This window comes from Mesoplodon densirostris, chromosome 4, assembly GCF_025265405.1.
Source record: "Mesoplodon densirostris isolate mMesDen1 chromosome 4, mMesDen1 primary haplotype, whole genome shotgun sequence".
In the NCBI taxonomy this organism is placed as follows: Eukaryota; Metazoa; Chordata; class Mammalia; order Artiodactyla; family Ziphiidae; genus Mesoplodon; species Mesoplodon densirostris.
The window spans coordinates 108,493,618-108,506,044 of NC_082664.1; the positions used below are offsets into that span (position 1 = coordinate 108,493,618).

The 12,427-nt window shown below is 36.9% G+C and overlaps 1 protein-coding gene across 5 annotated transcripts in view; it reads left to right on the forward strand.

Annotated features, from left to right (window-relative positions):
• The window catches only part of MEF2A (myocyte enhancer factor 2A), a 172,112-nt gene that overhangs the window by 114,713 nt on the left and 44,972 nt on the right, over positions 1-12,427 (forward strand). For 2 of the 5 annotated variants that reach the window (XM_060096904.1, XM_060096906.1), the window contains exon 5: positions 10,552-10,689. In XM_060096904.1, the coding sequence (XP_059952887.1) occupies positions 10,552-10,689 (138 nt within the window). Of the gene's footprint in view, positions 1-10,354; positions 10,487-10,551; positions 10,690-12,427 lie in introns of all 5 variants that reach the window. The other 3 variants (XM_060096905.1, XM_060096907.1, XM_060096908.1) reach the window with 2 other exon arrangements.

The following is a 12,427-nucleotide window of genomic DNA, read 5'->3' on the forward strand; positions in this document are numbered from 1 at the left end:
GATATGAGAATTGCTATTCCAGCTTTCTTTTGATTTCCATTTGCATGGAATATCTTTTTCCATCCCCTCACTTTCAGTCTGTATGTGTCCCTAGGTCTGAAGTGGGTCTCTTGTAGACAGCATATATATGGGTCTTGTTTTTGTATCCATTCAGCCAGTCTATGTCTTTTGGTTGGAGCATTTAATCCATTTACATTTAAGGTAATTATTGACATATATGTTCCTATTACCATTTTCTTAATTGTTTTGGGTTTGTTATCGTAGATCTTTTCCTTCTCTTGTGTTTCCTGCCTAGAGAAGTTCCTCTAGCATTTGTTGTAAGGCTGGTTTGGTGGTGCTGAATTCTCTTAACTTTTTGCTCATCTGTAAAGGTTTTAATTTCTCCATCGAATCTGAAAGAGATGCTTGTTAGGTAGAGTAATCTTGGTTTTAGGTTTTTCCCTTTCATCACTTTAGGTATATCATGCCACTGCCTTCTGGCTTGCAGAGTTTCTGCTAAAGATCAGCTGTTAACCTTATGGGAATTCCCTTGTATGTTATTTGTTGCTTTTCCCTTGCTGGTTTTAATATATTTTCTTTGTATTTAATTTTTGATAGTTTGATTAATATGTGTCTTGGCGTGTTTTTCCTTGGATTTATCCTGATGGGATTCTCTGTGCTTCCTGGACTTGATTTACTATTTCCTTTCCCATGTTAGGGAAGTTTTCAACTATAATCTTTTTAAATATTTTCTCAGACCCTTTCTTTTTCTCTTTTTCTTCTGGGACCCCTATAATTCGAATGTTGGTGCATTTAATGTGGTCCCAGAGGTCTCAGACCATCCTCAATTGTTTTCATTCTTTTTTCTTTTTTCTGCCGTGCAGCAGTTATTTCCATTATTTTCTCTTCCAGGTTACTTATCTGTTCTGCCTCAGATATTCTGCTGTTGATTCCTTCTAGAGAATTTTTAATTTCATTTTTTGTGTTGTTCAGCATTGTGTGCTCTTTAGTTCTTCTAGGTCCTTGTTAAACGTTTCTTGTATTTCCTTCATTCTTTTTCCAAGAGATTGGATCATGTTTACTATCATTATTCTGAATTCTTTTTCATGTAGACTGCCTGTTTCCTCTTCATTTGTTTGGTCTGGTGGGTTTTTACCTTGCTCCTTCATGTGCTGCATATTTCTCTGTCTTCTCTCTTTGTTTAACTTACTGTGTTTGGGGTCTCCTTTTCACAGGCTGCAGGTTCGTAGTTCCTGTTGGTTTTGGTGTCTGCCTCCAGTAGTGAGGTTGGTTCAGTGGCTTGTGAAGGCTTCCTGGTGGTGGGGACTGGTGCCTGTGTTCTGGTTGGTGGGGCTGGATCTTGTCTTTCTGGTGGACAGGGCTGCGTCCGGTGGTGTGTTTCAGGGTGTCTGTGAACTTGGTATGATTTTAGGCAGCTTCTCTGCTAATGGGTAGGGTTGCGTTCCTGTCTTGCTAGTTGTTTGTCATGGGGCATCCAGTACTGGATCTTGCTCGCCATTGGGTGGAGTTGGGTCTTAGTGTTGAGACGGAGATCTCTGGGAGAGCTCTCAGCGATTGATATTATGTGGGGCTGGGAGGTGTCTGGTGGTTCAATGTCCTGGATTTGGCTCTCCCACCTTGGAGGTTCAGGCCTGACACTCAGCCGGAATACTAGGACCCTGTTAGCTACACGGCTCAGAAGAAAAGGAAGAAGAAAAAGGAAGAAAAAAGTAAAATTTAAAAAAATATAGAAAAAATAAAAATAATAATAAAATTTTAAAAAATAAATTTTAAAACACTAAAAAAGGAAGAGAGCAACTAAACCAATAAACAAATCCACCAGTGATAACAAGCACTAAAAACTAAACTACGATAAACATAAAAATCAGAAACAAATCAGCCGCAGACCAAAAACCTCAAGTCTACAGTTGCTCCCAAGTCCACCGCCTCAATTTTGGGAACATTCGTTGTCTATTCAGGTATTCCACAGATGTAGGCTCATCAAGTTGATTGTGGGGATTTAATCCGCTGCTCCTGAGGCTGCTCGGAGAAATTTCCCTTTCTCTTCTTTGTTTGCACAGCTCCTGGGGTTCAGCTTTAGTTTTGGCCCTGCAGTCTGCATGTAGGTTGCCCTCAGGCATCTGTTCCCTTCCCAGACAGGAGGGGTTAAAACAGCGGCTGATTAGGCTTCTCTTGCTCTTTCAGGCTGGGGAGAGGGAGGGATACAGGTTATAATTGGAATGCGGGGCAGTCCTGCGGCGGTAGAAGCCAACGTGCCATTGCAACAGCCCAAGGCGCGCCATGTATTCTCTGAGGGAAGTTGTCCCTGGATCTCGGGACCCTGGCAGTGGCGGGCTGCGCAGGCTTGCAGAGGGTGGGGGTGGGGGTGGGTAATGACCTGTGCTTGCACACTGGATTCTTGGTGACAACGGCAGCAGCGTTAGCATTCCATGCCCGTCTCTGTGGTCTGAGCTGATAGCCGCAGCTCGCGTCCGTCTCTGGAGCTCACTTAGGCGGTGCTCTGCCTTTTCTGGGCACACAGGGAAGGAATCTTCTCGCGCATCCTGAAACAATGGTCTCTTGCCTCTTCAGCATGTCCAGACTTTTTCCCTGACTCCCTCCTGGCTAGTTGTGGTGCACTAGCCCCCTTCTGGCTGTCTTCACACAGCCAACCCCAGTCCACTCCCTGGGGTCTGACCTCCGAAGCCCGAGCCTCAGCTCCCAGCCCCCACCCGCCCCAGCAGGTGAGCAGACAGGCTGGTGAGTGCTGGTCGGCACAGATCCTTTGTGCGGGAATCTCTCCACTTTGCCCTCTGTACCCCTGTTGCTGCGCTCTCCTCCGTGGCTCCTAAGCTTCCCCCCTGCCCACCCGCTGTCTTCACCAGTGAAGGGGCTTCCTAGTGTGTGGAAACATTTCCTCCTTCACAGCTCCCTCCCAGAGGTGCAGGTCTTGTCCCTATTCTTTTGTCTCTGCTTTTTCTTTTTTCTTTTGCCCTACCCAGGTACGTGGGGATTTTTTTGCCCTTTGGGAAGTCTGAGGTCTTCTGCCAGTGTTCTGGCAGTAGGTGTTCTGTAGGAGTTGTTCCACATGTAGATGTATTTTTAATGTATTTGTGGGGAGGAAGGTATCTCCACATCTTACTGCTCTTCCATCTTGAAGGTCCTGTGTCTGTTGATTCCCATGTCTGTTTTATCAGTGAATATCAGAACCTAGTAGAGTGCTGTCAGTAATTTTTGTTGGATTAAAGGGGAAAAAAAAAGGATAAAGGCAAATGAAGTCATTTGTAGAGTTTAAGTACACGTGTACACACACACACACACACACACACACACACACGGATAGTGAAGAACCAAGAGGCAGGGCTTTGAAGATATACTTTCCTGACTTCACAGTACTCCAAGAGCCAACTCTGTCAAAGTGTTCATTTATATGTGGAGTTCTGCAACAGAGTTACATTATCCCTGTGGGTAAAATGAGACTGCTGGGCTGCCTAGTATCTAGCTCCCGGAAGACAAGGGCCCCAAAACTGTTTGTTCTGGGTGGTGTTGGGGAGAAGTATCATTACCATTTACTGACACCTTTGCCATCGAACTTCGGTATATACTGGGTAAGACCTTAAAATTCAAAGAAACCATAGCTTGAACATCACACACTTCTAACTGAGATAGATATGGATAAGGTCATAGAAGAACTGGGGAAGGAGTCTGAAAGCAGTGCCTACAACCACATGCACAAGAAGTGTGCTCTCTTTCCAGTGGTTGAAGTGGTTCCTGATCACAGTCCTCTATGTAGTCTCCCTTTTGTTTGTTGACTGATTAATGCAGTCTGAACTAACAGTGGAAAGAGCACTAGACTGGACATCAGAAGACTTTTATTCTGGTCCCAGTACTGCCACTTAATAGCTGTGTGATGTGGTGAGGTTGGGGGGTAAGAACTTGGGTCTCTCCTAAATTTAATCTCCTCTATAAAGGTAGGAGGTGAACTAGATGATCACAAAGGTAACATTTAGTTTTCTATTCAACAGCTATTTTAATATAATTTTTTGAGCACATATAATCTCAAGATTCCATTGTGCCTCAAAATTTTGACTCAGTGGACAAATTTTGAGAAAAATATAGTTTAACAAAATGGAATCAGGAAAGATATAGAAAATCTGAGTAGTCTTATTGTCAAGTTTACCACAGAGAAACTCCAAATCCAGATGGCTTTGTTAAGAAGTACTAGCAGAATTTTAAAGAAGAAATAACACCAACATTTCACAAACTCTTCCAGAGAATAAAAAAAGAGGGAACTCTCTTTATATGAAGCTAGTCTAATCTTGATAGCAAAACAGCAGGAGAGTTCTAAAAAGAATCAGAAGTCAGTCTCACTGAATGTAAGTGCAAAACTCCTAAACATAATATTAGTTGACTTTTTTGAGTTCACACATTTTTTTTATCAGAGACATTTTTATTTTCACATTGAGTCATTTTCTCCATTGCCTGGGCACACATCTAGACTATCAGCCTGCCTTGCATTGGAGTGGTCTTGTGACTGAGTTGGCCAATGGAACGTTAATAGAAGTGATTCATGCTACTTCCAGGCCTGATCTGTAAAATACCTTCCACATGATCATCATACTCTCTCTTCTCTGTTTGTCAGCCAGCTGCAGAGAATCCAGATGGGAACTCTTGAGATCTCATGTGGAACCAAAAGATAAATGACTGGGCTCTGAATAGTTTCACCTAAGGCTCTCTGAGATAAGAAACATCCTCATTAGCCTTTGTGTGAATAAGAAACTTTCATGGTGTTAGGCCACAGAGACTTGTGTTTGTTAAAGCATCTAACATCACTTATGCTAACTACTACAGAAATTAAATTCAGCAATATATAAAAGTCATACACATTATGACTAAGTTGGATTTATCCCAGGAATGCAGGGTTGACTTAACAGAGTATCCTGATATCATGGACTGGAAGTCTCAATATTGTATATGTCAGTGCTACATGAAAAAAAGTAAAGAGCTAGGCTGTTAGGTGACTTGCAATTAGGCTAAGGAATTTTGATTTTGTACTCTACATCTGTTATTTCAGGAGGGATGTAAGATGTATAAAACCACTAGGGTTCAGGGAGAAAATAATGGAAATTATATTTCATCCTAAGATATGGCATGTTAATATTTGAAAAGATTGACATTCATGCATATAATTTTTTCATTGTATGCATATATTGGGGGCTGTGTGTGAAATACGTTTACAGATGGGGTGGATAATCTAGAAGGTTTAGAGGCTACTGCTTTTAGATCACAGAGAGCCATCAAAGATGTAAAACAAGGGTGACAAGTACAAAGTGGTATTGAGGAGAACTGAATCTGTAACAATTTAAGGGACAAATTAGAAGAGAGAGAAAAGTGAAGGAGGATATATAGTCAGTGGAAATGGAAATAATAACGTACAAAATTTGGAATTTCATGTTAATGTGGGGAGAGAACAAAGAGTGAACAGCAAGATTGCTTGCTGTGTTGACTAGAATAGCTAAGTCCAAAAAGGGGATCTATTTAATAAAAGATAATGAGTTCCATCTTGGTTAAATTGAAATAGAGATATTAGCCAAATATCCAAATGGAAATGTACAGTTGTCAGTTGGGACTGTAGGTCTTCAAAGTTGCAGATTAGATTTGGAAGAAGGTGTAAAATCATTACTGTCATTCAACTATAAAGTAAACGTGTCAAATATTTTAATTAATTAACTAATGAGTGAACCAGTAAGATGTCACAGCCAGTTCAAAGAAGAACTGAGAATACCACACATCAGTAAAGAATGCTGAAATGAATTTTTTGGGTTGGCCAAAAAGTTCGTTCCGGTTTTTCTATAAGATGTGATGGAAAAACCCGAACGAACTTTTTGGCCAACCCAATACACGGGGAAGCAAAAATCGGTCAGTATCCACAATGTGATCATCAGTGACATTCCACAGAAAACAATTTCTATGAACAGGAATTATTTGTAGTTACTGTGAGTTTTCTGATAGTTTTAAACTGATATCCATCTCTACAGAATTGTAAAATAACCTAGTCAAAGAATAAAGATGGATATAACCTAAATGGAAGTTCTAGCCAGGATACCCACTAAATTTCAGTTTTTTAATGTTTTTCCTTAAGTTGGTATGGAAATCTTAAATTTAAGAGCCTTTCTACATATGAGGTCTTTAATCAGTAGGTAGAAGTCTTTGAGTTACTCTTCATTTGGGTAAAACTGATGTAATTAATACCAAAACCAAAAAGAAAACATCCTCTTACTTGTAAGTTTAATTTGGGCGTATCCAGCTCAGAAAGTTTAGATGTCATGTAGGGATCCCTTCTCCCTGGAAATGCTTACAGGCAAAACACTACCTACTCTTTTCCCCAACAGCTTGAATTTTACTTCGGAACTCGTTAGCTTCAGATGGAGAGGAACCCTGTTTCAAGAGATTGTGGGGTTTGCAGTTTTAGATGGTTATACTCTTAATACTGTGATGTGAATAATATTTCATTTATGAATTGTCACAAAAATTAAGGATTATTGTCCTTCTTGAAGAGAATTGAAAGGTCATAATCCTTCTCTGATCATATTTCCTTAATTTTTGATACCATAATAAATTAGTACAGATTATTAATCAGACAATTAAATATTTTCAAAAATTTTAAATAACAAACAACATATTGCTTTTTTCTTTTAAAAACCGGTACGCAATCCAATACTAAGTTCTAACAAGAGCAGACTCTTTTCCTCTGAGTTTGGATCTGCTATGAATCACGAGTCAAGGGTGGTTTCACTCTTAGAACTGTTAAAACAATTTTTTTTCAGAAAAGGTAAAATCATGATTCTTAGGCAGCTATAAAATGAACATGAGTCAAAACTTTTAACTCATTAATTACTCAGGGAACAAGAAAAAAATGTTGCAACTGGTTAAAGGTAAATCCAAAGATGAGAGAAATGCATAAGCCCATCAAGAAGGCAAAATGAATTTTCTTCATAGGTGCAAAATTGACATCTTCCACAGTGAGGAAAGAGGGCAGTTGAAACCTCCTTCAGACAGAATCTATTTGCATGTCTATAAGCACTAATTATTTGCATTACTATCAGCTTTCTATAAATAAACTTCTATCTACAGAGTTGTAAAACAGCTTGAAGACAGGCACAAACCACAAAGAATCAGATAACCTGGGAGGATGTGTCCTAACAGATGCATTGTTTTAGATTAAAGACACTTAGCAATTATTTTTTGATCCATTTAAAATTTTTTCACCATTTGTCTCTACATAACTAATGTTGAAGGTAAATGTTAGCTAAGGGCATTCATTATTTAAAACCTACGTAAAATTTCCCAAAATCACAAAAAGAAAGTCTATTAAAATCATAATAGAGTTTAACTTTGTTGTGACAAGTAGAATTGTTTGTGTTTTTAAAGGTGTTTAACTGACCCTCCAAAAATAAAATTTCTGTTTTCTATAGAAATGGACTAATGAAAATTGTAGGTATACTGATTTTATCATTTCATGTAAGTAATCTTGCTAGTTAGAATCTTTAAACATGTTTGGAACACTCATATGAAGGACACAGAACAGGTTGTATCAAGTCAGCTTAAACTGATTAATAATTTAATAGTTCATCACCACTGGTCCCTTTAGCAATTCATAATCTGTGTTTCAGAATACAGTTATTTAAGAAAAGCAACTGGGATACGTCAACTTAAATGGTATACGCCCCTGAAATATGAAATTATTTTGGCACAATGGAGTTTCCCCCTTAAGTTTGCCATAATGGCACTGAAAAACTGTCAATCACATGTACAAGAATAAAGTACTTTTAAAGTCCTGTTTATTTAAGAGTGGAACATTATAATCATCAGTAATAGCTATAGAGAGTGCACAGTGCTAGTACTCTTGAATATTTTCCCACTTAAAAGCAGATTCCTCCTTAGTGGTGACCTTTCAGACTGTTTTCTTCATTGAGCAAGTGTTTTTATTGTGGCTAACTTGAAGCACATAAGAAAACTGAAGCTAGCCTGTTTCTTACATGCCTCGCCTGGCTTTGTTAATAGATACAGCATTCCACTTGTTAGTACCAGTGACACAGGAGAAACTTTTGCTATTATGCTATGTGGTAAGATAAAGAAGACAGAAAAAGTCTTTTTATGGTAGTTGGGTCCTCAAAACAACTCTTCATATTCTAGTGATAAGTAGACACAAGTTGGATATCCAACAGAGGTACATTAGCTTGTTATCTGCAGAGCTGATACAGCCTCTTAAATTCTCTCACAATGACAGGAACCCCCTCTAAAGTGAAGACTTGCAGAGCTGGAGATACCAGAGCGCTATTCTTCCTCTTGGGTACAAGTAGAGTTAACCCTACTGTTGTAGGATAAAAATTTTGTGTAATTACTAAACAAAGGCCATATTCTTTTTCTTCTGTAATTTAAAAATGTTCAGAGACCATACTTGGTGATTGCTATTAGTGGAAGAGCAAGGCTGTGAATTACTTAGTCTTAAGATATATGAATATGAGGGGAAAATATCCAGAGATTTCAGGCTAGAATAAATCAACTTCATGATAAAATCTGTGTGTAGGCGACTACTATATTTGTTCTGTTTCTAGAGCTGTGTTGGTTATAAGAGTTCACCGTGTTCCAGTATTCTGAGTGTTAACATCTTCATTGCTGATAGCAAGTTGCAGAGCTTTGGCAAGCAGAACTTGCTACTATGAATGGGGGAGGATACATGTCCACCTTTTAGTTCTAAACAACAGGACCTTTTATGGCTAAGTACACATAAAAGTTCATGTGATTACTTAGACCCACAGAACTTAGAGCCATGGGGCTGATACTGGGGAAATAGGTGTAGTGTTTGCTATATGCTCATGTTTAGTGATTGTGTTGTGGTGGGAGTTTCAGGCATTGTGTATGGGATTCCTAGTGCATGCCAAGCAATTTGAGAAGCTAACACAGCTATACCACTGATTTCTTATGATCCTTTAAGCATACAAAAAAAAATCGAGTAAAGTGAAATTTTAAAACAGATTTCAGAGAAATAAAGAAAAAATTCTCAAATCTTAATGTATTGTGTGTTTATGTTCTTTCAAGAAAAAAAGGAGTAAAATAGCATTCATAATTATTGTAAATCATGTATTAAAGGATACCAAGATCTATTATTATGAATTAATTTAAAATATACCTTAAATCTAATATAAATAATCATTTATAAATGCACTCATCTAGTACTAATCTATTGTTCGAATATTTCTTAACCTAAGTAGGTAGGCTTACTTGAAGAATTTTAACTTCCTAAAACTCCTCTGTGGTTGGCTGGAAAATCAGCAAGTCTCAAAGCTATCTAAGTTGTTGAACCCCAAAATTCTACTTTAAAATAAGACCCATCAGGATTTTTAAAAATTTAGACAGTATGTAAGTGAATTAATATTCTATAGATTATCATGCCCTTGGTTTTAAGTGTATTCTTTTAAATACTAAACAAGTCATTTTGTGATGATTTTAATTAAAAAGATTAAAACTCAGAAAACCAACTGTTCATTATATTTGTACCCCAAAGTAAGAAGAAAGGAAAAGAGTCAATATGGTCCAGGGGATACTTTGATAACACTCAAGAAAATTCTCCAGAAAGTCAATTCAGTGGACTAAATCAATCCATGAAGGCACTCTGTAGAAAGAGCTAGCAAAGTGTGGAAAAGATCATGCTGAATTAGTTTTTTTTACAAAATTTAAAGATATGTGAAGTCACTAACGATACGTACATTCTACGTAGGAAAGAGTCATTACTGTCATATGTAAATAAGTATTTGAGTATTTATACTTCAGAGTTATGTAGCAAAATCACAGTATTTAAGAACAAATTAGGAATGAAATTATTGGGATATTGAGCCTATTCTTTCTGATGAATGGGATAAACTCTCAGGCAGAAAGGAATGTCAGTAGATGAAGTTGCTGAAATGTTCATTTTATAAAGGTAACTTTATATATATATATATATCATGATATATTTGTATTTCGGGGTCTCACACTCATTGATCCTATCAGATATGTTGATCAGGCTGTAATCAGATTTGGATTGTAACTGTCAGAGCAGTGAGTAACTTAGTATTCTCTAGGAAGTTTGGAAAGGAAGAATCCAAATATATAAATATTCCTTTTCTCTTAATGTATAATGGGAACATAATTTTGCTTATGTCTAAGGTTTACTTTATTTGAAGACTTAGAGTGCATTGTGATCATTTAAAACCATTTCAGTGGCTCTTGTATTACCCAGTTCGTTCAGTCTGTGCTCTCATAGTAGATTTTACAAAAAAAACTCATGGCAAGTTAGTATCATTTGTGTGTGAATTTTCCAATTGTATTTCAGACTTTAAGAAAGAAAGGCCTTAATGGTTGTGAGAGCCCTGATGCTGACGATTACTTTGAGCACAGTCCACTCTCGGAGGACAGATTCAGCAAACTAAATGAAGATAGTGATTTTATTTTCAAACGAGGCCCTGTAAGTACTTTTACTTTACCTCTACTTTTTATTTGTTGATCCTTTTTGTTAACTTCATTATTTAGGCTCTGAACAAGAAGGAACACAGAGGGTGCGACAGCCCAGACCCTGATACTTCCTATGTGCTAACTCCACATACAGAAGAAAAATATAAAAAAATTAATGAGGAATTTGATAATATGATGCGGAATCATAAAATCGCAGTGAGTACTAAAGTATGGTTTGTGCTCTTATCTTGTGCATGAAGAGATTGACAACACATCTTGTTTATTTTCATAGCGGGTGATGACAGCAGTAAGTAGAAGGGGGAAAAAGTATTTTATTAATTTCTTTTGGTTTTATAGAACTTCAGAATAAAATTGCATAAATCTTACAATGGTACATCTTCAGTCTTCAGTGTCTTAAACATAGAAGTGAAGAGAAAACATCCTAATCCAGGCTCTGCTGCTTACTATCCCCATGTCTTTGGATAGGGCACCTAAACATACTGGATTCCAATTTCCTCATCTGTAAAGTGAGTGAGTTGGCTCACATAGTTTTTTAAGGTCCCTTCCAGGTTTAAATTTCCATGATTTTAAATATAGGGTGCATATGAGACTTCCTCTCCCTCCGATGACTTTTAAAATATTACATGTACTTATTAAGTAGATGTTGAGACTATAAAATATAAAATGGCTGGATTTATTATAAAATGTGGTGTTTCAAAATTATTTTTAATTATTTTATACAGTTGCTGTAATAGTAGCTTACTATTTGGCTCTTTGTTAATGTCCCAAAACAATTGGGTGACAGTACCTCCAAATTCCTATTCTTTTCTTAACGCTGTAGATATTGAGGAAGAGAGCCTTGGCTCGATTTTAATTTAAGGAAGCAGTGTTCTTAAACTGGTTACAAAACAAATAGTTGGTTTAAAATTTTTCCATGCTAACACATTTAACCGTAGTGAAACAGTACTTCTTTGAGTTCATACTCCTTTGATAGTTCTTCAGAGAGTTCTCATTGAAGCACCATTGGCAAGAGCTGCTTAAGACAGTTATTCTGGATACATATCCAGAATACTACAAATGTGTTGTAGGCTTTGTGGAACAAATTGGTTCCAATGCTGATATTTCTTTCATTACCAGAGTTAGTTCTCTTAAAACTGTGCCCTAAAGTATGCATCATGGATTATTTCTTCAAAGTAGTCCTATGCTATAAGAAGAAGCCCATGGAAAACAGATTTAAGGAGGTATTTTTTGTGCTAATACCATTCTTAAGAAGCAAAACAACAGAAAAAAAAAATCCCTTTTGAACTCATACGGATGTTGGTGACCTTGCAGTTAATGTTAAGCTGCAAAAACATTGTTTAAGTAAAATTGCTTTACCTTTGAAAACATTTTATCATGTATCCATTGTTTTATACTTTCTAATGAGTTATTTTCTACCTGAAATAAACTATTGAATAAAGTACATAATTATTTACATTCTTTCAACTTTGAATTAGCAGTGTTACCTTACTTTGCAAATCACTGTTTTAAGATGTAGGGAGAGTAAAGTTTTCTATTTTCTCTCACTTTAAATTATAAAGAGGATTGTTATTTATCATGATTAACAAGTATAAGTGGTCTATGGAGGAAATAAATGCAAGAGGAAAATAGAAAATATTTTTAAGGGACTATGGAATATTTTGGAGGGAAATAAAATAACAATATTTGTAATTTAATCTTTATACAGTTTAAAGATAACTTGTCAGTAGTTAATTTTGTTTAGGGTTTTTTTTTTGCATTTTTATTACACTCATTGCATTGTGTTATATGTGTAACGTGGGGTTTTTTGTGTTTTTTTTTGTTTTTTTTAGTTTTGTCCATTAAGAATGTTAGTGAATTAAATCAGACCAGGGCAAACTTGATGTATGAAGTTTATAATATATGTACATATGTTTCCCCTTTTGTTATATTTGGA